We start from the raw sequence: 27,109 nt of genomic DNA, 5'->3' as shown, positions 1-27,109 counted from the left end.
AAAAATACTAAACGGATGTGTATTGCGTCCTCTGTGCTAGACTGGCACCTATGACATTTCACAAAGTACTGGGATATTGTTGTCAATGATTTCAGTGATCCTACCTACAGCTCTGGCCAAAAGTTTTGCATCACCTAGAATTTTAGGATTGAGACATCATTTTAAAAAATAAACCCGGCTGTGTTACTTGCTGATTGAATCCGCCGCTGTCAGTGGGCTTGTATAACCTGGCGAGTGTATGACTGTCGGACCTGTTGTTACCTGCAGGACTTTGGGATGGCTGAGGAGTTTGCCACCAAGGCGCTAGAGTTGAAACCAAAATCCTACGAGGCCTATTACGCAAGAGCCCGGGCCAAACGCAGCAGCAGGTAAATGGAGACAAGGGACAGAAAGACAGACAGGGGGACAATGGGAATGCTGTCATTCTGCTTAGTGCAACTAGGGATCTGAAATATATATATATATATATATATATAGAGAGAGAGAGAGAGAGAAATACTGCATAGTACACTCTCGCCAATCCAACTCAGTTGGGACCGGTTTGTTCTGATGGTACTCATTATTATTATTATTATTATTATTATTATTATTATTATTAGCTATTGGTTATATTATGCTTGATTTATAATGCTGATGTGCACTGCATGTCATTTTAATGAATCCCAAGTTAATATGGTATGTGTGTGTTTATATGGTGTGTGCAAAATGCACTTGACTTTTTTTTTTTTTTTTACCAATTTGAATTTCTGTATATAATACCAAAAATACAATGTTATTTATTTTCAGTGCAAGACACTCAAATGACTTGAATTAGTTATTCTAGGGTTATCTCTCTGTAAAGTTAACTTAGTGTTGAAAGTGTTAAATACAGAATAATTGTTACTAAGGGACTCATTCTTAAATGACGATGATAAAGACTAAACAAGCACGTCCAATAATGACTACTTGGAGAATGCTGAATAGTCATTGGGTTTTCATAGAAACCAACACATTGTAAAACACTGGGATTCATCAGAAGGCAACACCCTAACTCTCTTTCTCAGCCACAGCCTCCCCATATTACCATCATTTCTAACTCATCCTAGCATGCATGTGCCTTGTCAGTGATAAACCTCCATCTCAAAAGTACTGGCTGAACAGTTAAGAAATGGCACTCTCTCCCTCTCCCTCGTCCTTGCAGGCAGTTCCCCGCAGCCCTGGAGGACCTGAATGAGGCCATGAAGCAGTCTCCCAACAACCGGGAGATCCAGCGGCTGCTGCAGCGTGTGGAGGAGGAGTGCCGGCAGATGACAGAGCTGGAGCAGGAGCAGGAGCAGGAGCCGGAGCAGGAGCCGGAGCAGCCCCCTTCTCCCCCTGCCTCGCCTCCCCCTCCTCCCCCTGAGCCGCGGCTGGAGGACATGGAGCCGGTGCAGGACCTCTTCGACGAGGATTACCTGGAACAGGACCTACAGAACGAGTCTCTGCCCATCATCCAGAGCCCTCCACCCTCCCCGGCATACCCCTCGGGCAGCTCCCCCCTGGGGCAATCCTTCGACTTCCGGTCCGGCCCGCCTTCCGTGGCATCCCCGACCTGCTACAGCTACCAGCATTCCACCTCCCCCACCCTCTCGCCCACCCACCAGAACTCGCACTACCGGCCCAGCCTGCCGCACATCTCCCCGGCCCACCAGGGCTCCTCCTACCGATTCAGCCCCCCTCCGCCCTTGGGCAGCCAGGGCAAAGACTACCAGAGCCCGCCCCCTTCCCCGCTGCGCAGACCTCAGTATAGGGCCAGCCCGCCAGCCGACAGCATCTGCCTTTACCGGCCCCAGTCTGGTTCCCCCGTCCGCTACCAGCAGGACCATTTGCCGGGGAGACCCAAGTCTCCGCTTTCCAAGATGAGCCAGAGATCCTTCCAGCTGACCTCCCAATGCTCCCAGACCTCACAGCACCAACAGCAGCCAGGCCTGAGGCTGCATCCGGCCAAAGCCCAGATCGTGCGCACCAACCAGCCCAGTTCTGCCGTGCACTCCAATGCGGTGATGGGAGGAGGAGGTCCCTATGGGCAGCTGGCTCACCCCATCAGCAGCCGCTACCAGGGAGGCTCGGTGGACGTGGAGAGCCGTCTGGTCTACCAGCCCTCCCTCGAAGGCAGGCCCATGCAGCAGGTGCAGGCCAGCCTGAGCGCGGGGGCTCTCTGTCAGCACGGCGGACGAGGGGGAGTGGAATCCGGTTTGGCTAAAGAAGATCTCCCTCAGCGTCCGTCCTCGGCCTATCGAGGGGGAGGGGTGCGCTACAGTCAGACGCCCCAAATCAGCCGCAGCCAGTCGGCTGCCTACTACCCGGTCTCCTCCAAGCATGAGCTGGAGCGCTCAGCTGGTTTGCCCCAGAGCCAGCTGGGTTCCCCGGAGATCCCCCATTTAGTCCGCCGACCTGTCAGTGCCAACCCTGCCGAGATCAAGCCCCACCCTCCAACCCCAAGGCCCCTGATCCACTCCCAGAGCGTGGGGCTGCGCTTCTCTCCCTCCAGCAGCAGCCTCTCCGCAGGATCGGCCTGCAACCTGACTCCTGGCTTCCGCCCATCCACCTCCATCCAGCAGATGGAGATCCCGCTCCTGCCGGCCTACGAGCGCTCCTGTGAGGATCTCTCGCCCACGCAAGGAGGAGGAGGAGGAGGTGGTGGTGGTGGTGGTTACCAAGGGGAGAACACCCGCTCCAGGACAACCCCCTTCATGGGCGTCATTGATAAGACTGCCCGGACTCAGCAGTACCTCCTCCAACCCTCGCGCCCCTGGGCCGTGTCTTGCCTGGACACGGTAATCACGAGCCCCACCTCCCCAGGCAACCTGGCTCAACAAGGCAGTGTCTCCTCCTACAGCCCCCCCTCCTCCCTGGGCAACATCGCCTACTACAACAAGACCAACAACGCCCAGAATGGCCACCTCATGGAGGACGATTATTACTCCCCGCAGCTGCCCTCATTCGGGAAACTCGCAAACGGCTCGCGGCCCGGAGGCAACGGGGGAGACGGTCTGGAGCGGGTCAGCCAGGTGCCCACCTACCCTGACGTCAAGGTGGCCCGGACGCTACCCGTATCCCAGGCTTACCAGGACAGCATCTACCGGCAGCTCTCCCGAGACCCCCGGCAAGGGCAGACCTCACCCATCAAACCAAAGAGACCTTTCGTGGAGTCGAACGTGTAGATGTGCAGTCGGGAGGCAGGGGGGTCTGGGGTGTGGGGGAAAGGGAAACGGGTTAGCAGAGACAGGCTTCCATGACAACAGTGCAAAAATATTACAATAAATGCATATACAAATGTATTTCGGATATAACTATGTAATTCGCTCATTTTACAAAGGAGATTCTGTGGCCTTTTTACTCAAAAGGGAGTGACTAACACTTGAGTACTAGTGGAAATTCTGGGTTTCATTGAACTGAACAATTGTATCATTTTTGTTTTCTTTCTTTTTTCTTGTTCATAGTTTGCAAAGCAAACGCGTTTCTGAGTTGCATACAAACTTTTAAAGCTGAAATTCTATTAAAACTAAACCCCAAAAAGGGTATAGATATTTCTTGTTTTAAATCCAATCTTTTAAAAGTGTTTTTTTTTTGTTTTGTTTTTTTGGGGGTTTTTTTAAAGCAAAATGTGACTTGATAATTTATTCCCAGAATGTTTGATCGGAAACCACAACAAACGAATAAAGAAATGGTGCTTGTGGTACCACTGCATCTGCACGATAGTGCCACATGGTGGACAAGAATGGTACTGATGTCCCATTTAAAAAAACTTTATAGCGATAATTTGGCATAGAAAGCCATTATCTGTTACTGATTGACCAGCCTAACCTCCCTCCCCCCGTATCCCTGTCTGCTAAACTGCATTGATAAGAAAGCCAGGTCTCTCACGGCATAGATGCTCTGTGTATATACTGTTATATGGAACCTTGGACTGATTACCTGACTGATAATCTGAATAGATTCTGTTCTATATTGTAAATGTTACAGAGGCATACGACAGACATGTACTTAAAAACAAACTAAAAAAAAAAAAAAAAATACAGAATATTTATAATGAAGTTATATATCAGGTTTTGATTTGTTATGCTTTTGTATGTTTCTTTTGTTCATCAGAAGAATTTTTTTTCTTTTTTTTCTGGTATGGAAAATGTAAAAAGAGGGGGACATTCACATAATATTCACATAATCGTATCATTTCTATGGTTGATTTAGACAGAAGCCGGAGCCTTTGTAGGTGTTTCTATTGGTTGCACAAAAACACCAGACAAAATGTGGTGAATATCATTTATCAAAAAAACACATGCATTCAGTAATTCATCCAATTCAACATTAGCACGTCACATCCAAAAAATTCGATTCAGCTTGATTCATTGACACTAAAAAGCCCCACCTCCTCCCTAGCTCACCAACCAATCACACAACAGCAATTGCAGGTAATCGCTTTTTGCATTGTGCAGTTTTTTTTTTTTTTTTTATGTATTCATTTTTTTAAACGTTTGTAGAAATACATTCTGTATGGGACGTTATGTATGCGATATAGATATATAATCGAGTTGTATAACTATTATATCACATGTGCTTTTGTGCAAATCTAATATGTATCATATAAATAAGTGTACGTACTTTTATAACATGTATGTATATTTAGTGAATTGCAACACTGTACACTCCCTTACTTTCTTTTGTGCTGTGTAATCACAAGTAAGTTTGCAAACGTCCCGCCCTGGGTTCAAGGCACTTATGGAAAATAGAATATTCTGCAAATATGGAGACTTTTTCATTTGCAGCTCATACAAAAAGAACACACACTGCTAAAAGACAAGAACATTTCCTTTTATTTTTTTCTTTCTTTGCTTTGGTTCATAAGGTTTTCTGCACTAAAGTCTATGAAACTCTATGGGTGCACTTTTCCTGTTTTTGAACACTTTTTTTGGTTTCTTCTCTGATGGATGGGTATGGGGTATGTGTGAGTAATAATTGTTCCTTATTAATAATAGAATAGCAAACTGTTCTTGTCTTTCTGTGTAATTTTTTTTATTTTATTTTATTTTCCAAGTAAATACATGCATTAAAAAGAAAAGTAACACAATAAAAAATTTAAGACGCATCACCTTTTATAGCACAAAGTGTATCTGCTGTATATAATAATGGCCGAATGGATCTGGACATTTTATCAATCGCTCGTAACTTGTAGCACTGCCCCTCCCCAACAGTCTTCTCTGAAAATGATTTAACAGATGCAGATTTGTATTGTACGTACAGCATAAGGTTGTCAGTAACAATAAGTATCGTCAGCAGGAAGCGAGGCAAACCAGGGTATCTGTTAGGTGTTCCGGTCTGGTACTGAACACAGAGAGATGTGATGGTCCAGATTGTGTCTGTGCTATACCGTACCGTGTGTGGTTATACTAGTAGACCCTGCTACTCAACTAGGATTTGCCTGTAAACTAGTTTGTTTTAATCCAGTTAAGTAAATTGGTTTCTGCTGTCTTTTGTTCTGGCGGTGATTTTACCATAATACCACTAGCTTTACGTGTATATTTCAGATTTGGGTTTTAAGGTACTGTTCTGTACATTCCATGTTTTTTTAAGGAAGACTTTCAAGGCACAACTGAATGTAGTATCGCTACCTTTATTGGCTTAAGGGTGTGTGTGTGTGTTTTGACATATTTTGAGGTTTCCCGATTTTCTCTTGGTTGTCCCCCACCATTCAAGTTGGGTGCAATAGCCATAGGCAAGATTGTGGTATAATTTTCTAAAATATGTCTGGGGCTCATTTTCTAAATTTAAATTGAATTTATAAATAGATGACGTTTTTTGTTCGCCATGGATGACTAGAGTCTTAAAATGCTAGTCATGAAAGTCGTTATTACAATGCATATTTTACTATTGCACTGAACTGTACTATACGAGGTCAGCTGGCTCCCAGACTTCAGCTCATACCACTAAGCCTGTCTCCTTTCCTTTATAAGGGACCATTAAGTCACTTTGTGTGTGGTGTGCAGAGGGGGTTGGAAAGTACTGTAAATATTAGCACAGGGGTTTCAAAAGATACCTTTTTTCCGTTCAATTGTATATAGTTGTATTTATTGGCATTTTTAACTTGTCAGAATGTTCTTTTTCATACCCTAAAGTTTTGTTTTCTAGCTGTTGTGTTAAGTGCTGAGCATGGCTGGCTTTAAGCCTAGCATTTACTGTATGTAGACCACCTTTCCGTTCAAATAAAAGTCTTTACCTTTCAAAGTTTCATGTGATGCCATACGAGAAACGGAAGAACAGAAAGCCACGTGTAAATAGCCCTGTAGACTCTGGAGTTGTGGTCAAGACGTCTTTATAAGCCTTGCAGGCATTATTCAAATTACAACAGGATTCATCTTTCCAGAGTTTCAAAGTGGCGTGAATAAATTAGCATTAAGGAATGTTTCCATTTAAATCCATTGTTATTTTTTTTCTAATGTAGAAAACCAGTTTTTGAGCCAAACCGGTCAGTTAACCTGTGGTTGAAAACACAGTACTGCCCGACTGTATCATTGTGTGTGTGTGTGTGTGTGTGTGTGTGTACCTTCTAGCATCCTTAGGCACACACATGGTTTGGACGAGTGGTCTGGAAAGGAAACACTCATTTGTATATCCTTGCAGGGCTAGTGGTTAAGAAATACATCCACAGCAAGTACAGTATAACAATAAAAAATACAACTGGAAAAAAAAATGAACACAATTTTTTTTTTTTTATCAGATTTAGGGAAGGGGATAGTTTTTTTTTTTTTTTTTTTGTAATTTTCTCAACAGATATGGACGATTGGAAATGAAACTGTGTGTGCGCGAGGGTCTGGTATCAATATAGGATTTCAGACTTGAGATCAGAAAGGCAGATACACCTGTTTGGTAATTAATCCCATACCTGGTACTACAGTAGAAAAGGCAAAGGCAATATTATTTTTTTTTTTGGGGGGGGGGGGGGATGAGATGTTCTGAAATAAGTAATATAAAAAAATTGTATTTTTTTTTTTCTTCTAGATTTCTAATGTAAAGGATGTTCGCTGTACATTATCTGATGCATGTTTTGTTCTCTTTCCGGATTCACACACCCCACCCTACCCCCCCCCCCCCCCATACACCCCACCCCCGCATACACGGCTGTGATATCATGTTGGGGTTGGGGGTTGGGGGTTGGGGGTTGGGGTGGTGCGGGGTGAAGGCATTAAGAGCAGCGTCCGCTCCCAATCTATTTGGTTTCACCAGAGGAAAGAAAAAAAAAGTTTTTATTTTATTTTAACTTATTTGCTTGCTGAGCAGAGTTCTGTTGTCTGTACATGTGAGCTGTGAGATCGCTGTGATAAAGTTTAACAAAAAAAAAACAGAATGCGTTTTTATCTTATAAATACAGATTGTAATCTGAATCAATCAACTGTATGTATGAAAGAAAAATGTACTTATTTATAAATGGTTACCATTTCAAAGGAAAAACAAAAATAATGATGGTGTCCTGTTTTATTTTAATACAGTATGTCGGCTGTGTTTTTGCTGTTTGATATTGGAGGATGCTAGTAGCAAATTTTTTAGTCTGTGAATAGTGAAAAAACAGTGAAAAAGTTTCTGCACCCGGAATATATTGATAACCAAGTTACTTTATTTATGTATTACTTCACCATCAAACAAAAGAGACATGAACACACACCTTCATAGGCTGCAACTGTTCATATGAAGCAATTCTGTAGCGCAAGCAAGTAAAATTGCCTTGCCCGTAGATAGACAGAGATATATATATATATATATATATATATATATATATATATATATATATATATATATATATATATATATATATATATATATATATATATAATGGGGGATCAGTGTGGTGCTAGAGCACTTGCACAGAACATCAGCAATGTACCAAACGTATGCAGCTGGTTTTCAATGGATGCTGGGCAATACTGTAAGTTTCAGACCAAAAAGCAGCTTGAATGTTTCAAAAGAAATCTTAGCCATACAGAAGATGCAGCAAAGGTAAGCGGTGAGCCATTTAGTATCACAGTGCGTGGCTTCAAACAGGGAAAGTCAAAGGCATTTATTAAAGGAAAAGAAAACAATAGAAGTAGACAACATTGTTTTTAACATACTTGTTTCAGTAAGTCATGGTTGGGTCCATAGCAGGTCTTGACTGCTGCCTGATACTACCCTCTTGTGGTCAAAAGGTATTACTACAGTTCACTCTGTGTGTGTGTGTTTATATATATAGAGAGAGAGTATTTAAAAAAAGTGATTCTCAGTTTATCAGTTATTCTCTTCTTCAATATATTACATAACATGATTTATTGATGTCCAGAGACATTATTCTTCGCAAATGTTTTGAAAATGATTGGTACAAAATGATTATTTTAAAAAATACAGAAAAGTGTAGTAATTATTTTTTGCCGCGAGAGGGCACTAGTGTGTTCATAATGTATTAAAAACACTAAATAACAAACATTTTGATCAAAACCAGATCATGGCTCACAAAGACGAGGTGGTAGTGTTGTTGATACAGATAAAGCTACATTAAAATGTACTCACAATGCCGCCGCCTCCTCAGTGGAAATTAGCAGGGCTTCACTGGAACTAAAATAAGGGCTTCCTGGGACTAAAATAAATATAATTATAAATCCGGAATACAATCCTGCAACATGCAAGGCACAAATTCATCCGTCTTTGCAGCAACACCTGGCACACATGTGGAGGGGTCTGGGTCACAGACGTACAACAGTGACATGACATGCACCCTGGGATGCACGCTCAAACACAGGACTAGGGTAAACCGTATACTGCCTACATGATGAGTGCAAAGTTGCCGCTGTGGGGAACCAGAAAAAATAAATAACCAGAAGCCTCATTAACGAACCAGTGCCCTTTAAAGGTTAATCTGCTAATTAAATGTACTGTGATGATCTAATTGCCTTAAGCTACCCGCTGATCTGGTTTGATAAACCACAAGTCCTAAACTGAAGTGTTGTTTACCATGGCTGACATGTTTCTCAGATCTTTGTTCCTCAAACCAGCTTCTCCCTCAGGCTGTAAGACTTCATGCCATTTACTGCAAGGCTTCATGGTTCTTTTTTTTTTTTTTTTTTTTTTTTACTGTCCAACAGCTCTGATCAAGTTACAGACAGCCATTCCCTGCCATTTCATTGTTTGTTGCGTTTTCTTGATGGCTCCCTCAGGACAGTCCAAAGCTGAAATCTCTTTTGGTTAATTTAATTGTACAACTGGATGAAGTTAACACTCACGGAAACTAAAGATTTGACAGCACCGACAGAGTACCTCATTCATTAGTCCAGGGTGTTGGGTAGAACTGAGTGGTTGTGAAAGCTAAGGGATTTGCTGGGCTGTTATGTTTTGCGAATGCTTGGGTGCTTATAATCCTCTAGATTTACATACGGTAACGCAGCACTGAAACCTGGCTTCAATTTTTTTTTTTGTTCTTCTACAGTTTAAATCTCCCCGTCACAACTGTATTTGGAAAATCATCCAATTTTTTTTTTTATTTAACTCATGTTATAAAGCAATCACAATCTTAAAAAAAAGACCTGATCAGTACAATGGCATTTGTGATGCTGATTTATTATGTTTTTACTGAACAGCTAACCTGGTCTATGAACCAATGCGTGACCATAAATATTAAAACCATGCAAAATGTCTCAAATGTGCTACAGTAGTACCACAGTATTGCTATTAGAGAACACTTGGTTCTGTAGGAGGGTTTTGTTCACATTAACTGAATTATTTCCTAATAGGTGCATACTTTGCACTCTAGATTTTTCTGATTCAGTAGTGTGTTGGCAATTAGAGCAAATGAAAACACCCAGCACAAGCATTGTTACCAGAAACTACTGCCCAATGACTTGAGTCAACTGAAACTACTGACACTGCAGCATGCCTGAATTCCCTTTTCATCTATTATTAACCAAATTAAATAAAGTAATTGCAATGATCGGGTGAGATCACACACACACACACACACACACAGAAGGGAAGTGCATATACAAGTGTTAGTCTGGCTCTGGCAGTGTGACACAATAACTGCCGTGCTGGGAGAGAAATGGATTAGAAGCAATGAAAAAAAAAAAAAACATTTTAAACAAAATCTCAAATCAGTTTTTTTTTTCCTTCTTTAAATAATGCTTGGGTAAAGATAAACAATAATATCTTAAATGGGAAAGCACTTTCTTTTTTGCACACAGCACATTTTTTTTCCCTAACTGGTTAGCAGTAGCTTGATTTAACATTCATTTAACAGTATGTTTCACTGTCGCTTGTAGAATCTATAAATGGCCAATCTAGTACTTTTGCAGTTTAAGTGTGCATTGACTGTAGTTTATCAATATTTAAAATGTACTTAACTTTGTTATGCTTTGACTATGGCATAAAGCCGTACACCCTTTTGATCCACAGTAGCAATCTAAAAACACAATAATCTGCCCTCGACATGCCGAGCTGGAACCTGTGCATCACAAGCTCTGTTATGAAACGGGTAACCTTCCACGTACCTGGTGTTAGTTTAGGATCCACCTCTTTATCTTGTAGACTCCTGAGTCTTAAGCTTTTTGCACCTCTGTGCTCTCAATTCAGCAGTCAGTAGTATCTTTAGAATAGAATAAAGAGATGTATTAAAAAAAAATAAAAAAATAAAAATACTCTGCTGTCTGAATTATATTGTAGAATGTAACAGGTGCACAACGGCGTTCCTAACGAAGAAAACAGGCCCAGCCCCAGACCTAGATCCGTTGCTATGGCAACTTGAAGCACTAGTGTGTATGACGGCTCCCGTTGTAGTGCTTTATCTATTGATGCATCTCCAGGAAGCAGAAACCGCCACCTGGTAAAAACTGACATACAAATTCAGGGACAAAATCCATACGACTAACTCTGCTGCAGCCTGGCTAAATGCTTGACACGTATAGGTGGAAAACACCAGGGGATCTGGGTGGCTTCACTGTTGGGTGGAAACCAGGACCAGGGGTCACAAATGGAGATTAGATAAAGGGGCATTCAGAGCAGAAAATAGGAGGCACTTTTTTTACACAGAGAATGGTGAGGGTCTGGAACCAACTCCCCAGTAATGTCGTTGAAGCTGACACCCTGGGATCCTTCAAGAAGCTGCTTGATGAGATTCTGGGATCAATAAGCTACTAACAACCAAACAAGCAAGATGGGCCGAATGGCCTCCTCTCGTTTGTAAACTTTCTTATGTTCTCATAAGAATATTTTTAGATAAACAGAATTACAGTAATTAATTGTAAAGCTGCATAAACACATTTCTAGAATAAAAACATTCTTGCAAAATGTTTTAAAAAATTATACTCCCTTCCTGGGTTGCAGGAACCAGTTGTCAGAATTGTGTTTGCAGCTTCTTTGTTAAATTTAATTATTAACGCTGTAATATTTTGAAAAACAGAAGTATTATGTGTGGTTGCCTTTATACCAGAGGGTTACAATCAGGTCAAACTTTTTTCTCTGCGTCATATATTCGTTAAAAAAATTACTTTTATTCACCCAATGTGTTTTTTTTAATCATTATGATTGTGTTATTATATATTTATTTTAACTGCTTCAGAGTTTAACAAAAAAAAAGTGTCCCGGTTTTTCCATTTTATGTAACAATGCACTTTTTACTTTCCTAAATCTGACAGCAATGTGGGAAAAACATTATAATTTCACACAAGCATACGCTTTTCAATGTAAATGGAAACTGACCCGCGGAACTGCTCGTAAAGACGACGCTTTCTCGCATGGGGTAATTTGGAATAAACACAAACAAAACAGGAAAAAGGGTAGTAGAATCACAAACTTTACTGCGACTACTACTTAGTTACAATGAAATAAACGAAGTAATACGAACTGTAGTTATAACACTGTTTTTATTTAATAAATAAACGTGATTACCTGTTGTTACCCTTACTTGTGCAGCCATTTGCACTCAAAACACGTCTCTATGGCAACCACACCCTGCTACTTCCGTTTAGATATTTCTTCCGTTTAGGTGATTTTTTTCCGTGTAGAAAATATTGAAATGTATTTATCAGAGAATGTGATCAAGTATTTAAATTAAACCACAATTTAAAAAGATTAAAAAAAAAAAAACATTCTTGTACCAGGTTTTTAAACAAGGTCAGGGTGGCCTAACTTCAGTTCTGTATTTGGGCTACTTTAGGCTATGTTATTATTATTATTATTATTATTATTATTATTATTATTATTAATAATAATAATAATAATAATAATAATAATAATAATAATAATAATAATAATAATAATAAAATGTGATTTTCTTTTTTCTATGCCGTCAAAATACACAATGGTAAACAACAACTTTGACAGTATCTTAAATATTAAATTACCCGTTGTATTGTAAAAAACAAACAAAAAAATAGCGCTTTTTTAAAAACATCTACCTCCTGTCACTTCCCTTTAATTACGGCCTTTTAATAAAACTGACCGTAAAGGAAACACAAACAAATTGAAATCAAGGCAGAATAATGATTAAAGTCAAGATAAGGTGACTAAAAAAAAGGTTACTGCAGTGAGAATGCATATTGTTAAAAGGAAAAAAAAAAAAAAACACCGCAATTTAGCAACATCTTAGAAAGCTGCTAAATCTGTGAAGACTTTGGTGAATGCATCTTAAAATCTTTTCGTTTTTGAAGTATTGCATAATAGCTAAGCCCGGGTCTTAGAAATGTTTTGCTATAGCACAACAGCATTATCACAAGACTAGTAAGAACTTGAAACAAGAATTTGTAGCAAAGAATGTGCACAGCAAGTCACAACTGATGGACGATACTGAAGTTAGAGAGAGGCAATTAGCTTCTGAGTTATTTCTTGGTAGTTTTATAACCTACAGCAATTGGATTTTATCTTCCCTATATTGCACATTGGAGTCTTAAAACCTTGACGTCACGTATTGTGTGATTGAAAGAGTGTGTGTAGAGGGAGGGTGAGTGAGTGAGTGCAGGTTATGTGAAACCTCAGCGAACAGATTAACAAAGAGACTGTTCCTTTAAAAAAAAAAAAAAAGGTATTGCCTTTTGAGGCGGAGACTAAAGACCTAGTTTAAAAAAGAGGTCGTTTTATTTTCACACTGAATAACAAGCAGTAGCTGCTGTTTGAGGCCCAGCAGTCTGAGCTGTGCTGCTTCAGGTTTCTGTTAATTGGTTTGTTTACGATGCTCACACGTTGCACAGCACAGGCCAGGACAACATGAATGACAAGAACAACACTGAGGAGATTCAGAGGGTATTTCAAGATGCCCCTGCAGATAGACAGGCTCTCCTGGACAACTATAGCAACCTGCACAAGGTAGCTGAGTACTGTGAGAGCAACTACTTGCAGGTAAGACTCTGCCATTATTGTAAATGTTTAATGCATTACTCTGTATAGTGCACGCTTCTTAGTTACAGCAGGCCTTGTTGACTGTCACATTTGTTTCGACATACAGACCTTCCACCCACTGTCGCAACAGCAGGATCATTGATTCTGTTGAATTTCCTAATGTGTTTATGGACTATGAGTAAATACTGAACATGAAATAAATGCACTGTATAGTTTCTACTTTATAAACACCAACGCCAGCATCTAGATTTGACATGCATACTTCTGATCAAGGAAGTAGGCCACAGTTTCTTCCCTTTTCCAATTGAACGTACCGTTACAACACACTTGACATTTGCAAGCATGTTACAGTTTTGGAGTTGCACAGTGCCTCATGGAACAAGGCCTGTTATCCTATTCCTCTTGCCGTTTAAAACCGAGTGTAGTGGGTCATCTGCGTGGGGTACACCTGGACTGAGGCTTGTTCCTCTTTTTTGTTCAATGGCTTTGCTACTATGGTGCTGGATATATGATGTGTTCATCCTATTACAACAAAAAAAAACCCTAACCATTTTAGTAGGGGAAATTAAACCTCTGGGAATCTGTGGCTAGACAGACCACCCTTCATCCATGCTGCTAGCTAAAGGTCTTCCTATATTCACAGAGAGGGCTATACAGTATTGTTCATGACAGCATCCAGTCGATTCTATTAAAAGCCCCCCCACCAGACTGGAGCTGGGTGAAAGACCTAGTTTGAAGAAGCTGTGGCTTTGTCTGTCATTCGGAGAATAAAGACAGCAGGATGTGAGGCTGTTTCCTTCCTGTTTTTCTCGACTTTCACAGTTGCTTTTTGCGGCTTCAACTATTGCAGTGCAGGCAGCAAGAGCCTTCTAGCAGGTACTGTAGTATGCGTGCAGCTGATTTCCCTGGAAGTTATGTAAAACCTTCTTCTAGTGACGGGTGGGCGAAAGGGCTGTGAGAAAAGATATGTCTTTTACACTGGGATCTGTTCAGAACTAAATACTGCCATTGTTTCAATATTAAAATCCAGTAGTAAAAAAAAAAGGGTGCGGGAATTTCAGTAGTTTTTAAAACACAAAAATACTCCAAAGAGACACACTTGTATAGATATACCCTTCTTTTAACTATATTAATTAGATCAACTGAATTCATTTGACAGAGGTATCCAGTGATGGATATTAATACGTTATATTAAAATGCATAAACCTGTTTAACAGCCCCCCTCATTTCACAAAATATGTACACTAACCCATTTACTGTACATTGCCACTTTTAGGATGTTTCTAAATCATTTTAGGTCTCAGGACCACTTTTTCAGGTAGCTGCTTTAGGGTTAGTAGTGGTATATATTGATCAATGTTACTTTAAGCTACATACAGATGTCTCTCTTTTGATTTTAATTCAGTACTGAACACCCCCCTAATGATATTATTTTATTTTACAAAAATGTTTTAAAAAATAAAAATATATCAAGGTAAATGATTACATTTAGAAAGAGGAACTATGTAAAAAAAAAAAAAAAAAGAAGGGAAATTACAAGACAATATTAAAACAGTCACGGGCATTGTCTGAAGCCAAGACTACCATGTGGTTTGCAACCAAAGTCCTTGTTCACAGACAAAGCAAATCCAGTTTGACTTTCCCAAAACTGTTTAAGATTGTTGTTGGCTTTTTTTTTTTTTTTTTTTTTTTTTTTAAGAACTGTTTCATTAATACCGTAAATAACAATAATTCAGCATCAATAACGTGGCTTGGGAACCCATTTAGTATTAAAGCATTGTCGAAGTTTCACTTTATCAGCTCCATCACAGAATCAAACTGTTGGCTTTAACTAGAGAACTAGTGGGAGGCTGTGTGGTCCAGTGGTTAAAGAAAAGGTCCTGTAATCAGGAGGTCTCCGGTTCAAATCCCACCTCAGCCACTGACTCACTGTGTGACCCTGAGCAAGTCACTTAACCTCCTTGAGCTCCGTCTTTTGGGTGAGACGTAGTTGTAAGTGACTCTGCAGCTGATGCATAGTTCACACACCCTAGTCTCTGTAAGTCGCCTTGGATAAAGGCGTCTGCTAAATAATCAAATAATAATAATAATAATAATAACTATTATAAGGAATGAGTAATTTAGTAGAAGCTTTTAGCCAAAGAGACTAAACTATGCATCAACAACTGTTACTGCTGCTGCAGTCACTTACAATAGGACCTCGCGTTTTACAACTCATCAGAAGGACAAGAGCCCAAGTTAAGTGACTTGCTCAGGGTCACTCCTTGGTATCCAGACCTTTTCTTTAACCACTGGACCACAATCTCTAAAAGCTTCTCTGTGAATAGTGAGAAGGAACCCTCGTAGTACAGAACTGGTGTATTTTTTTTGCCCTCAGGGGGAAGACCAGGCAAAGGCTCTGGAGGAGACAAAAGCCTTCACCACCCAATCCCTGGCCAGTGTAGCATACCAGATCAGCACTCTCGCCACCAGAGTGCTCAGACTGCTGGACCTGCAGACTGACCAGATGACCAGGATGGAGTCTTCTGTGAACTTGGTCGCACAGGTCAGTGAGATCCTACAGTTTTACCAGTTTGATTGGGAACCAGCATTTCAAGTATGTTAAAGTTCTGCTGTGGTTTCTTTTTCTGATGCTCGCTGGTTTTCAAACTTTTTTTTTTTTTCTGGGCAGCAAAGTCATCCCTGGAATATTATTCAAAGAAGTGAAAACCAGGAAGATGTAATAGTTTTCTGACACACACATCTCTGCAAATGATTCACTGCAGTTCCTTGTGGTATGAAACAAGTACATGAGTCATCCTCCTATTTGAGTTTAAAACTAATTTTGAAGAATGATGTTAAAATATGCAGATCTTTCAAAAGTGTTACTGTAGCGATCAAACTTTAGCAAAAGGCCCACTTGGTTAACCTATAAGCTTTTATTCAACAGCACCTAGAAACCTCTAGCACGCCACTATTAAAGAACTTCCCTTTTAATTAAGTCTTTTCACTGTGTCGAGCCCTAACAAATGTAATGGTATCACTTTACTACAGATACATATGAACAAGCATATTACTATTGAATTCAAATGACCAATATTTCATACGTAAACCGAATACTAACATGAATTAATCGTGCACATAGTTTGAAGTGTGGTATTGAATTTATCCTGAATCATACGATTTCAATAAGAAACATGTTAGCTCATGCATAGTATATAGACTGATAGATGGGCTGCACTGAATTACAAGGTTATAATTCCATCGAGGGGTTCTGGTGACTCCATAAACCATGAGAGCGATGAATTCACCAGAACCCAGAGATGCAGTTAATAACCCCAAAGTTATTCACTTCAGCCCCATTTTTTTTAAAAATAATATATGGATTCCATGACTTTGAAGGTTTACAGCGAAGGCAGATTTCTTTGTAGCGTGTTTTTTCTCTTGGTCTCCGGTGAATGACTCTCAGGCTTCTAGTGAGGGGATTTCAAAACGGGACATTTCCAGTGCTTGGAATTATTTTGAATAAAAACAGTAGTCAGCAGTTTAAAAGACGTACAGAGAATTAAGAATAGTTAGGAAAGACATAAATAGCTTAATTATCGTTTGTTTGTGTGCATGGGTTGAGGTGCAATGATAGCACATCCATATATATGTGATATGATTCCAGTGGGCTCCCTCAAGATTCTCCTCCTCTTCCCCAATATTCCATGCTGTTTTCCAGATGGTGGACATGCACCGGGAAAAAGTGGCCCGCCGGGAAATTGGTGCCTTCACCACCGCCAGGAAAATGCCCCGGATCCAGAAAACCATTCCTCCCGCTAGCCAGGAGCCGGGAGGCAGGTACATCCGGAATCTCATTACCTACACTGAACTGGATTCCATAGGGCATGGTGTGAAGGTGAGAGCCTGTTTTAAATTGCACAGGAAGACAGAGAGATGCATGCAAACGTATGGCAAAAGCATGGAAATACAGATCATCTGTGTAGAGAAGTAGCCTTTCATCAAAGAAGCGGGACAGCTACAGTAATCACAAGAAACAGTTAAATAAAATATATTCATTTCAGTACGTAGGAAATGGTTTTCTGTGTATTGATACAAAGTCAAATCGGTTTCGTTTTGATGGGTATTTTCTTTGGGTTCGTTAATATCAGGGTCTGTTTTTCAAAGCCTTGGGAAATTACGAAAAAAATGTTAAGTACAAAACTATAAATGAACTAGAAGTTTAATTTAAATACAGTTTAAGCGAGTTAGGAGTTAGTTGGTCCTGTTTCTCTTTTTGGAATTTGTGTTGTTTTTTTTTTAAAAGTAGTTTAAGTAGTGAACCCTTATTTTGTATTTCTCCTGAACAGAGCATGAGCCAACAGCTGGGCAAAACTGACACCTTGAACATGAAACCGTCACCGGACAGCAGCGAGGCCCAGGGGACACTGGGGTAGGTTCACAGCCAAAAGACCTCGAAGCAAATTCACCGCTTTACCCTGAAAAGACTGCAGCCAGAGGCAGAGATTTGAGTACCGCTGGGCCTTGGGCCGGACATAAACAAGCAATTTTTATCGTCAATTCTAGCTGACAACAAAAAAAGCAATTTTAAGATGCCGGCTCTTTGCAGTAAACGCGTTTCAGCAGCTGCTGTAGTAATTGGAATCAGTTTGAAAAGACGTTGACGTAGAAATAGTAAAAAAAATAAATAAATAAATAAATAAATAACAACAGTTCTGGTGCTTAGATATTGTGTGCATATTTTAGGGCCATTCTACTATACTAGCACTCTTATTGTGTACAATACAATGGTAGTGTAATTCAACTCCAAACCAGTAGGAGTCATTGTTCACCAGCCTTGGAAATGCTGTAAAAATCAAACCGATTTAGTTTAGAACAGAAGTTTAAATAGAATACTAGCAGGGGATTAAAATTCAATATACACAGGCTAGTTTGTCTGAAAATGAATGTCAATGAATGCTACGTAGACAGATATTGTGGGCAGCAGTGTGGAGTAGTGGTTAGAGCTCTGGACTCTTGACTCTTGACCGGAGGGTTGTGGGTTCAATCCCCAGTGGGGGACACTGCTGTTGTACCCTTGAGCAAGGTACTTTACCTAGATTGCTCCAGTAAAAACCCAGTAAAAACCCAACTGTTTAAATGGGTAATTGTATGTAAAATAATGTAATATCTAATATCTCCGGCAGGGCTCTCAAGGGTACCCTTGCTCAAGGGTACACTGCTGTTGTACCCTTGAGCAAGGTACTTTACCTAGATTGCTCCAGTAAAAACCCAACTGTATAAATGGGTAATTGTATGTAAAATAATGTGATATCTGTATAATGTGAAATAATGTATAATGTGATATCTTGTAACAATTGTAAGTCGCCCTGGATAAGGGCGTCTGCTAAGAAATAAATAATAATAATAATAATAATAATAATGTGAAATAATGTATAATGTGATATCTTTAACAATTGTAAGTCGCTCTGGATAAGGGCGTCTGCTAAGAAATAAATAATAATAATAATATTATTAGGCACTTTCCTTATTTAATTGAAATGACTAAATAATAATAATTTAACCCCTTCATGTCTTCCTATAGGAGGAGTTCTCGAGCCCCTGAACCTGTCCAATGTCCTGTTGTTCCATCGGTGTCCCGCGGACTGTCCGTGTCCTCTCTCAATGAGCGTTCCACTGGGTAAAGAATCAGCAGCAATCCTGTTAGCGATACACCCAACTACACTGCTTTTATATTCTTCCCTCCAACAAGTATTGGGATGAATGGACAGAAGAACCAGTATTGGTTTTACACCACTTACACCATTTTTGGTATCTCCGAGTAGATAATCCTCTCTTATAGTTTATAGTATCCATCCCACAGCTGCAGTGTTACACCAAATATCATGCATTTAATACTGAGATGTAAAACCAAGGTCCTATTGGAAGTGGCTCTGCAGCAGCGGCAGGTAATCCATAGTTCACCCCCTAGTCTCTGTAAGTCGCTTTGAATAAAAGCTTCTGCTAAATGACTAATTCATAATAATTAATTAATAATGGTGACTGCAAAGATATATATATAATTTGTAGTTATTGTGTAATGAATGTTTAGTCATTTCGAATTCATATCCGCGGGAACAATCCATCCAAAATTCAAATGAATCTGTGGCCGTGATTTTAAAGTGTCCCTCGTTTGGATCAGTCCTCTTCAGTGTAGTACCTGCCCCAGTTGGGCTGTAGCAGACAATCATTTATTTTGTTCTTCAGTTCCAGTTTTGGGATCGCGGTGCCCCCTCCTACAGTGCCTGCCTTCAGTGTATCGGACATCCCGCCACCTGTCTTGGAGGAGTACCCGCTGCCCCCTCCCCTGGATATTCCCCCTCCACCTCCGCCAGCCCCCGCTATCCCATCAGTCCCTGCTGCAGCTCTAGACCCCCCTCCTCCTCCTGCATTCTTAATAGGTACGTTTTTAAAAACTCTATTGTCTCTTTCCATGCAAAATGACCATACCATTTATTGTGGTAAACTTACACAATTGTTACCATGGGGGGGGGGGGGGGGGAACGAGTAAAGTTTGAAATCAGATCGTGATAATGGCAGCAACTGTTATAAAATGTCTTACATCACTCGTTTCCCAATGATTGACTTACTGGAAGGTGATTTTTGTGTCTTTTTCTTCAACTGCGAAACTAAAGTTGTCTTTTTTTTAAAAATATATATATATATAATTTCAGGAGAAAATGGTTTCCCCCCACCTATGATGTCAGACCTTCTCCCACCTCCTCCAATGGCTGACGGCCTACCAGCGCCTCTCCCGTCCAATAGGCTCAGTTCAGGTAGAAATGGCCTCTTTGTGACGTCAGATAAACACCATGGTAACGTGTCACCTGATCGCCTGTGCCGTAAAGAAGGGTGGAAGCCAATCAGAAAGGACCGTGATAGCGGGGTTCCCAATCAGAAAAACTAGCATCGAGTGCAGGGGGCCAAACTAAGATGTGTTTCCTTCACATTTTCACATTTTAATACAGGTAGCAGCGCTCAGTCCCTAAATTCTGTAATGCTATGGTTACCATACGACTCCGTGGGCTGTACACTGGGACAGTTTGAAACAGTTCAGGCTTTTCAACTCGCATCGCAGTGCATTCTGGTACATTTGACCCGTCTCGGGTGGTACCTTTCACAAACAGGACTACACTTACCAGAATGCACTGGGGTGTGAGATGAAAAACCTGAACTGTCCTAGTGTACATGGAGTCACGCAACGCACACATAGTGGAGTGGCTGTTCTACTGTATGTTTTTCTAACGTGTTTGCCTGTGTCTCTCTGTGCCTCTCCTCTCGACCCTGCTTCTGCTTCCAGCCTCCTCTCTGCAATGCTTTCAGCTCCATTGTAAAAGGCTGAGAGTGCAGCGCTACTCTACCATCTCCCGTCAAGCCCGTTTGGGGCGCTTGGGTCTCTCTCTGCGCTCACTGCATGTCCAGGGGCACAGCCTGTCGCTCTCCTCCCTGCACACATGTAAGGCTTCTTCTTACTCCTAGTTACGGCTTCTTTGTTTCTGTACGGTATGTCTAGCGTTGTCATGTGACTCCACGTTCACTGGAGCAGTTGGGGACACTTCAGACTTTTCAGCTACCAGTGCATTCTGGTACGTTTTCCCTGTCTCCGGTACTTTTCACTTGTTTCTTTTCTTCAAGAGAAGCAGGACTGCACTTCCCAGAATGCACTGGGGTGGGGTGAGTTAAAAAGCCTGAACTGGCCCAGTGAACATGGGGTCATATGGCAACCCTAATCCCTGCATTGTCAAGTATAATGCAGTTAATGGTTCTGTATTAATGGTCAAGGGCTGCTACAGTGGGATGCAGAATTGCACAACAGCGGTAACGTTTCTTGGCTTTTTTAGAAGTAATACCATGGAGATCATGGAGCCCCATCCAATGTGAATGAAGCTGTACTCAACGTGATGCAGAGGGTATAGCATCTAAATGTTGACTAACCCATACATATTTCAGTATTTGAGGATTAATAAATTGGAACAGTGTAAATATTAAAACGTTTCCCGTGTTAATTTACTTTGGAATCAGAACTGATTCTTATGTATATGCTTTTGCACCCCTTCTTGCCCCCCAACCCCCACATACACGCCATTTCTTCTCCTACAAAGTGATCATTCCACCCCCGCCTCCCTACCGCCCCGCTCTAGCCCCACTCCTCCCACAGATAAACCTCACCGAGCTCTCCAGCCGCTTTCAGCAAATTGGTAAGTACCTGGAGCAGTGGAGCTCCTCCCAAAAACACCTGTTCATCGTCTCCTGTGTGAAAGCAACTGTGAAATGGCTTTTTGTATCACTGAGCATAATTGGATTGCATTGAAACCAATCACCTGTGCAAGCTACCGACCCTCATGTTAGAGTCCTGCACGGGTCTGATTTGTTATGACCCGCTTCCGACCCGGACCCGCTACTACAGGACCCGCAACCCGCTGCAACACCGTCTTCTCACCTGCGACCCGACCCGCTTTAATAAGACCTGCAACCCCAGCCCGCAAGTGTTTGTCCTTTACCTACTGCCTGCGTTGACTGCCTCTCTCACACACAGATATCTCTACCATTCTCCACGGATTGAGTTTATACAATAGGCTATACAGCGTGGTAGCTTCCTCTAGTATGTCAGAATATACATAAACATAATGACAGGTTTTACAAGCAGCGAATCCAGTCGCATGTTCATTATTTTCATTTGCTGTGATTCCAAAAGAATTCCACACTTGTGATTTTACCTCTCGCGCTGTTATCCACTACATGATATAAACCCTGCGCTGTCTTTTGTTTTCGCCTCGTTCACAAACATGTTTAATAATCACCAAGCAGACGTGATCAAAAGATCTTGCGACGAATCAAACAAGCAAGAGCAACACAGTCAGCTGACTCCTCCCTAATCGCCTCCTGCTTTAGTGCAGGAAATACCGGTACACTTACCTTCTGATACGTTATTTGGAAAAGGGTTACAGACGAGTACACCGAAAGGACAGAAAACGTTTTAGGTGATTCAAATTCAGACCCAAAAATTTACTTTTTTTGACCCGAACCGCAAACCGCGAAAATGTTCAGTCACATTCCGACCCGAACCCAACCCGCTTTTGCGAGTCACCTGCGGGTGCCTGACCCGATGCAGGACTCTACCCCTTATGACCAGCATGCGTGAATGGATCCCCGTCAGGCTGATTTCAAACAATGTTGTAGTCTGCAGGTAGTAGAGAGATGGGTCTCTGGCTGGGTAGAGTATTCAGAGCAGTATTGTCTCCTCATTTGCAGAGGTGGGTTTCCAGGCCTCTTACCCTCCGCCGGAGATGTACAACGAGTTTGATGACTGCAGTCCCCCTCCCCCTCCCCCTGCGGACTTTGATGACGGGGCTCCTCCCAATTACGTGGAGAAAGGTATGGTGACAATCATCTTATTTTAATTTTTTTTTTTTGGCATTAGGTCTTTCATGTCAGCAAGAAAACCCACTGTCGCTTTTGGCTTTTACGACCAGAAAGTCTTTTATTTAAAATTCCCAGCATGAATCTGATCAATCTGCAAAGCAAACGATACTCCAGTGTCATCCAGGCCACCCTCCTCTCCGTAGCGCACTGTTTCATTGCCAGCAGCCACTCTGCATAGGCACGGATGCTTATTCTGATTTGAGCATTACTGTATAACGTCTTGTGTCTGTCCTGTCCACTGTAGTAGTCGCGCTGTACGCCTACAGCACTGACAAGGCTGACGAGCTCTCGTTTGAAGCGGGAGAGATTATTTTCGTCACCAAGAAGAATGCTGATGGCTGGTACGAAGGGGTCCTGAACGGCGTGGAAGGATTCTTCCCTGAAAACTACGTGGGGCCGGCCCATTAACAGTGCAGCAGGTCAAGGAGGACGTAAACAAACCAAGCAGTCAACCAAGCCTGCTTCTTGATTAAGCGCATAAAGACTAAACTGTGCAAGAATGTACTCAGTAGACACCAACGGCTGGTTTCACAGGCCAGGGTTATTGTTGGATTGCTTTAGCTGAGGTAACATAGGGTAATCGGGGTTTGTGAAACTAGCCGTAAGAATTCATATCGCTGCCTAAAGATGAAAATCATCAGGGTTACCATTGCTTAAAAAAAACTTTTAGTAAAAAAAAAAAAAAAAAAAGTAGAGCTGATAACGCATGCTTATAAAGAATCCATTATTGTTATTAATACTATTTCATGTTTTACATGTGTTTTAAATTGTTTGCACTTTTGAATGGGACTGGACAAAAAAAAAAACCAGATTGCTTTGTTAAAATGTTTCTATTTAACTTTAATGGATTAATACAGAGCATATAGCACCCCCTGGTGGCTATATATTAGACAGTCCAGAGTTCATTTAAGGGACTGTGAGATCAAAATGTTTTATATTATAATGCAACAGGCACTTACAAAAAAAAGTAAATGGCTCAGAGATAATATATAAATGATAAATTATAAACAATAAAAATGATACTGTATTACATTTGTCTTTTGGTTTCCTTATTTATTTCAGTAAAGTACTTTTGTACCACTAGGATAAACCTACACCCCAACCAGAGCATTTTACAGCACTCCGCAATCACCAGTCCATGGGTACCCAGGAATAACCCCCCAAAAATAAGTGGTTGATGCAATCCATTGGGATTCCCGGGTACTGTAAAATGCTATAAAAAAAATCCTAACTTTGGCTCATCCTGACTGTGTATGGGCTGATCAAATTAAATATATACTTCATGCTAATGAACCCATGGACTGAGGTTATGTCAATCCTGATGTCACATGTGGATATTGGAAAAGGTTGCTAGGCCTTTAAAAAATGAACACTGTTAACAAAATACAAAAAAAGGTGAAGGTCTGCCTCATGCTGGAAGCTTAGATAAAAGATTAGCTTTTTTCACTCCTGTTGATAAATACGGTACATTGCACAACGTGATACAAATCCCTATTACAGTTCTACATATAGGAAAATGCACTACCACACTTACGCAAGGTTTTACTGGGCATGGCAAGGCTCTGTTATAGCTTCCTTTGTATTGTTTTCTACATACGGACGTGCGTTTTATAGTGCAGACTGAATTCCAATCTAGGCAATAAACACATTGGGATGACGTCACTGTCTGTATTAACGCTCCCTTTATGACATCTCTGCTGTGATATCCCACAGTTCTTGTATGCAAATTTATTTTAAAAAAAAACAACCAAAAACTTGTTTTGCTGTGGCTGTTTTTCCAGACTTCTGTTACAAAATGGAAGTCCCCCATTCATTTTTGGGGTTGCAGATAACAGGATTCTACCTGACCTCACTTCCATGTGTCAGTCTTAGGCCTCGGAGGATCCTATTACATGTAACACAGGAAGTGAACAAGATGCACTTGACAGCAGTGTGAAGATAAAGAGGTGGGGGTAAGCAAGTCATCTGCTGTGAAGGAAAGTTGTTTAGCAATCTGTGATCTCTGTGACAGTACATACACATACCTGCCAAAGCTCTCATATTAAATACAACGGCCGTCATCTTCATTGTTTTGAATAAAAAAGTGTTTTGCACCACACTACAAAAAAAAAATACGAGCTTTAATTATCCGGCATAGTTTTCCAACAGCCAACAGAACATGGCTATTGAACTGTGTTTAAAACAAACTCACAAATTCTTGAATTGCAGTCTTGGAAGGGTTTAATAAATTACCTTTGATCGACAGTAACCCTAAACACTGTTTTGTTAAAACCACACAGTCATTACATGTCACCTGCAGTCTCGTGGTTATAAACATGTTTATACTGGAACATCTTGTATTGCATGTCGATGAAATCACACCTTTGTTAGCCACAGGATTACATCGTTAGAAATGTGTTTTTAAAGACACAGTGCCTTTTTCAATGTAATAGCAGCAGTATTGCAAATTGTACTTGGCGTTTGCTACAGTGCCACTTTGTAGTCACCCCATTCAGAAAACACAGACCCTGATTAGCACTAATTGTGGACTAGCTTACCCAGTATAATATGACGTAGTTCAAGATGAGTGCTAATCACTGTCAAACCAACCAACGCAGGAAGACAAGGACTTGTTCTTTTCCTCATAACCTTGAACAATTTCAAAATGAATGGATGTGATCAGTTCATTCAATAGAAGGAGCAATATTATATAGATTACTACATCCCCTCATTCAAGTGAATACAAAAAAAATAATAATTTCAAAGGCTTAGTGTCCTATACAGTTTTAAAAAACTCTGTATATTACTGAACCGTATGTCCACTGTAGGCCTCTTACAAAATGTTAACGGAATCAGAAAAAAGATATACTGGCGATCTCCAGTTTGAAGGTGACTTTCATAACCTCCTGCCGCTGAATGTATAACAGGAGCATGCCTAATCAATTACCGTCCTGGCAGGCAGGTTTTAAAACTGAAACAAAATTTTGGGATTGTAAACAAACGGAATACAATATGCTTTTCGATCAAGTAGGTATGGAGTAAAACAGACACCTTAGGAATTCTACTAAAACTGAAGGTGATTGTAGAATAATCTAGCTTAGTTCACGGTACAGTGTGCTGGGGTATTGTTAAAGGGAGAACAACAATCTATTCAAAGTGAAATCTAGTGCTGTTCATAGCCATTTGCTCCTCCTTGGGGGTGTTAATTATTCCGCCCGTCATTGGAACCATTCTTTGACCCGAATGCTTAACGTTTGGAGAGATAAGAGCACCGTGCCAAAGAGCAAACAGGAGAAAGCAGGAGAAACAGAGTGAACCAGCTAGCTACAGGATCCACAGTAAAGCAGGAATCGCGACATTGGGATAAGGCCTACATTAGAATTGCCTTGGACTTGTCTTCTTCAGTGGGCAGGTGTCTCAGGTAAGCAATTTCTAGCTTTTCAATACTCTACTAGAAACTGTGTGACTGTTTAGCCATACAATCCCACTTGTTCAGCAGTAAAGCTTGTGCCACAAGTGCAATCCAATGCAAATGGTTCATCAATTAATAGATGCTGTAATATGCTATAGTACTGTACTGTATAGTGATGGTGTAGAGCCATCACTATACAGTACAAACAGCTTAGAGGCTGGAGTACAGTCGGAGGATAGAGTTACATTATGAGGACTAGAGAGTTGCTTTTTTAATGCCATCTACACACGATGCTATAATATTCCATGTATCTCAGACCTATCTTATATTCTGAGATACTTGCTTGCTCACTGATGGTCAGCAGCAGTGTGGAGTAGTGGTTAGGGCTCTGGACTCTTAACCGGAGAGTCGTGGGTTCAATCCCAGGTGGGGGACACTGCTGTTGTACCCTTCAGCAAGGTACTTTATCTAGATTGCTCCAGCAAAAACCCAACTCTATAAATGGATAATTGTATGTAAAAATAATGTGATATCTTGTAACAATTGTAAGTCGCTCTGGATAAGGGAGTCGGCTAAGAAATAAATAATAGTTGAAAGTCTTTCAAATCAACTGCATGTGGAAACATAGGATAGTACACTAAAGCCAGACTGTATCACCCATAACTTCACATCTATAAATAATAAGTCCAGCAGACAGAAGTACCTTGACGAAGGTGGCACTAGCAGACTTGCAGTTTTTTTTTTTCTTATGGTACTATTGTAATTGTTTTCCCTCCACTTCCTTGTTAAGTGCTGACGAAAATGGACACCTACAGTATACGCTGTTTGGAGACTTCTGATATTCCAGTCGAAATGAAGTTTAAAGGCATTGCCTTGCTTTCTCACGGCAGGCTGCTAGTTGCTTGGCAA

General features: G+C 40.9%; 2 protein-coding genes across 10 annotated transcripts in view; both read left to right on the top strand.

The window, feature by feature from the left end:
* Positions 1-6,555, top strand: part of LOC117435007 (protein TANC2-like) — a 124,112-nt gene extending 117,557 nt beyond the window's left edge. For all 8 annotated transcript variants that reach the window (XM_059003360.1, XM_034057841.3, XM_059003359.1 and 5 more), the window contains 2 exons: positions 268-368; positions 1,181-6,555. In XM_059003360.1, coding sequence (XP_058859343.1) covers positions 268-368; positions 1,181-3,182 — 2,103 coding nt within the window. In that variant the 3' untranslated portion in view covers positions 3,183-6,555. The remainder of the gene's footprint in view (positions 1-267; positions 369-1,180) is intronic.
* A 6,535-nt stretch (positions 6,556-13,090) lies between these two features.
* LOC117434704 (ABI gene family member 3-like) lies at positions 13,091-23,839 on the top strand. Of its 2 annotated transcripts, XM_034057319.3 has the most exons (11): positions 13,091-13,365; positions 15,743-15,910; positions 17,069-17,245; positions 17,697-17,779; positions 18,932-19,027; positions 19,594-19,787; positions 20,061-20,162; positions 20,687-20,842; positions 21,489-21,584; positions 22,639-22,761; positions 23,054-23,839. In XM_034057319.3, exons 1-11 carry the CDS (start codon positions 13,234-13,236, stop codon positions 23,215-23,217), a joined length of 1,491 nt encoding a protein of 496 aa, XP_033913210.1. In that variant the 5' UTR covers positions 13,091-13,233; the 3' UTR covers positions 23,218-23,839. The 2 variants fall into 2 exon arrangements, with proteins under 2 accessions (XP_033913210.1, XP_033913211.1); XM_034057320.3 differs by lacking the exons at positions 20,687-20,842; positions 21,489-21,584 and having other exon boundaries at positions 13,095-13,365.
* The last annotated feature ends 3,270 nt before the right edge of the window (positions 23,840-27,109 follow it).

The sequence above is a fragment of the Acipenser ruthenus genome, chromosome 28 (genome assembly GCF_902713425.1).
Source record: "Acipenser ruthenus chromosome 28, fAciRut3.2 maternal haplotype, whole genome shotgun sequence".
Classification (NCBI taxonomy): Eukaryota; Metazoa; Chordata; class Actinopteri; order Acipenseriformes; family Acipenseridae; genus Acipenser; species Acipenser ruthenus.
Note: the sequence above shows the minus strand (reverse complement) of the source record. Positions and strands in the feature narration are given on the sequence as shown.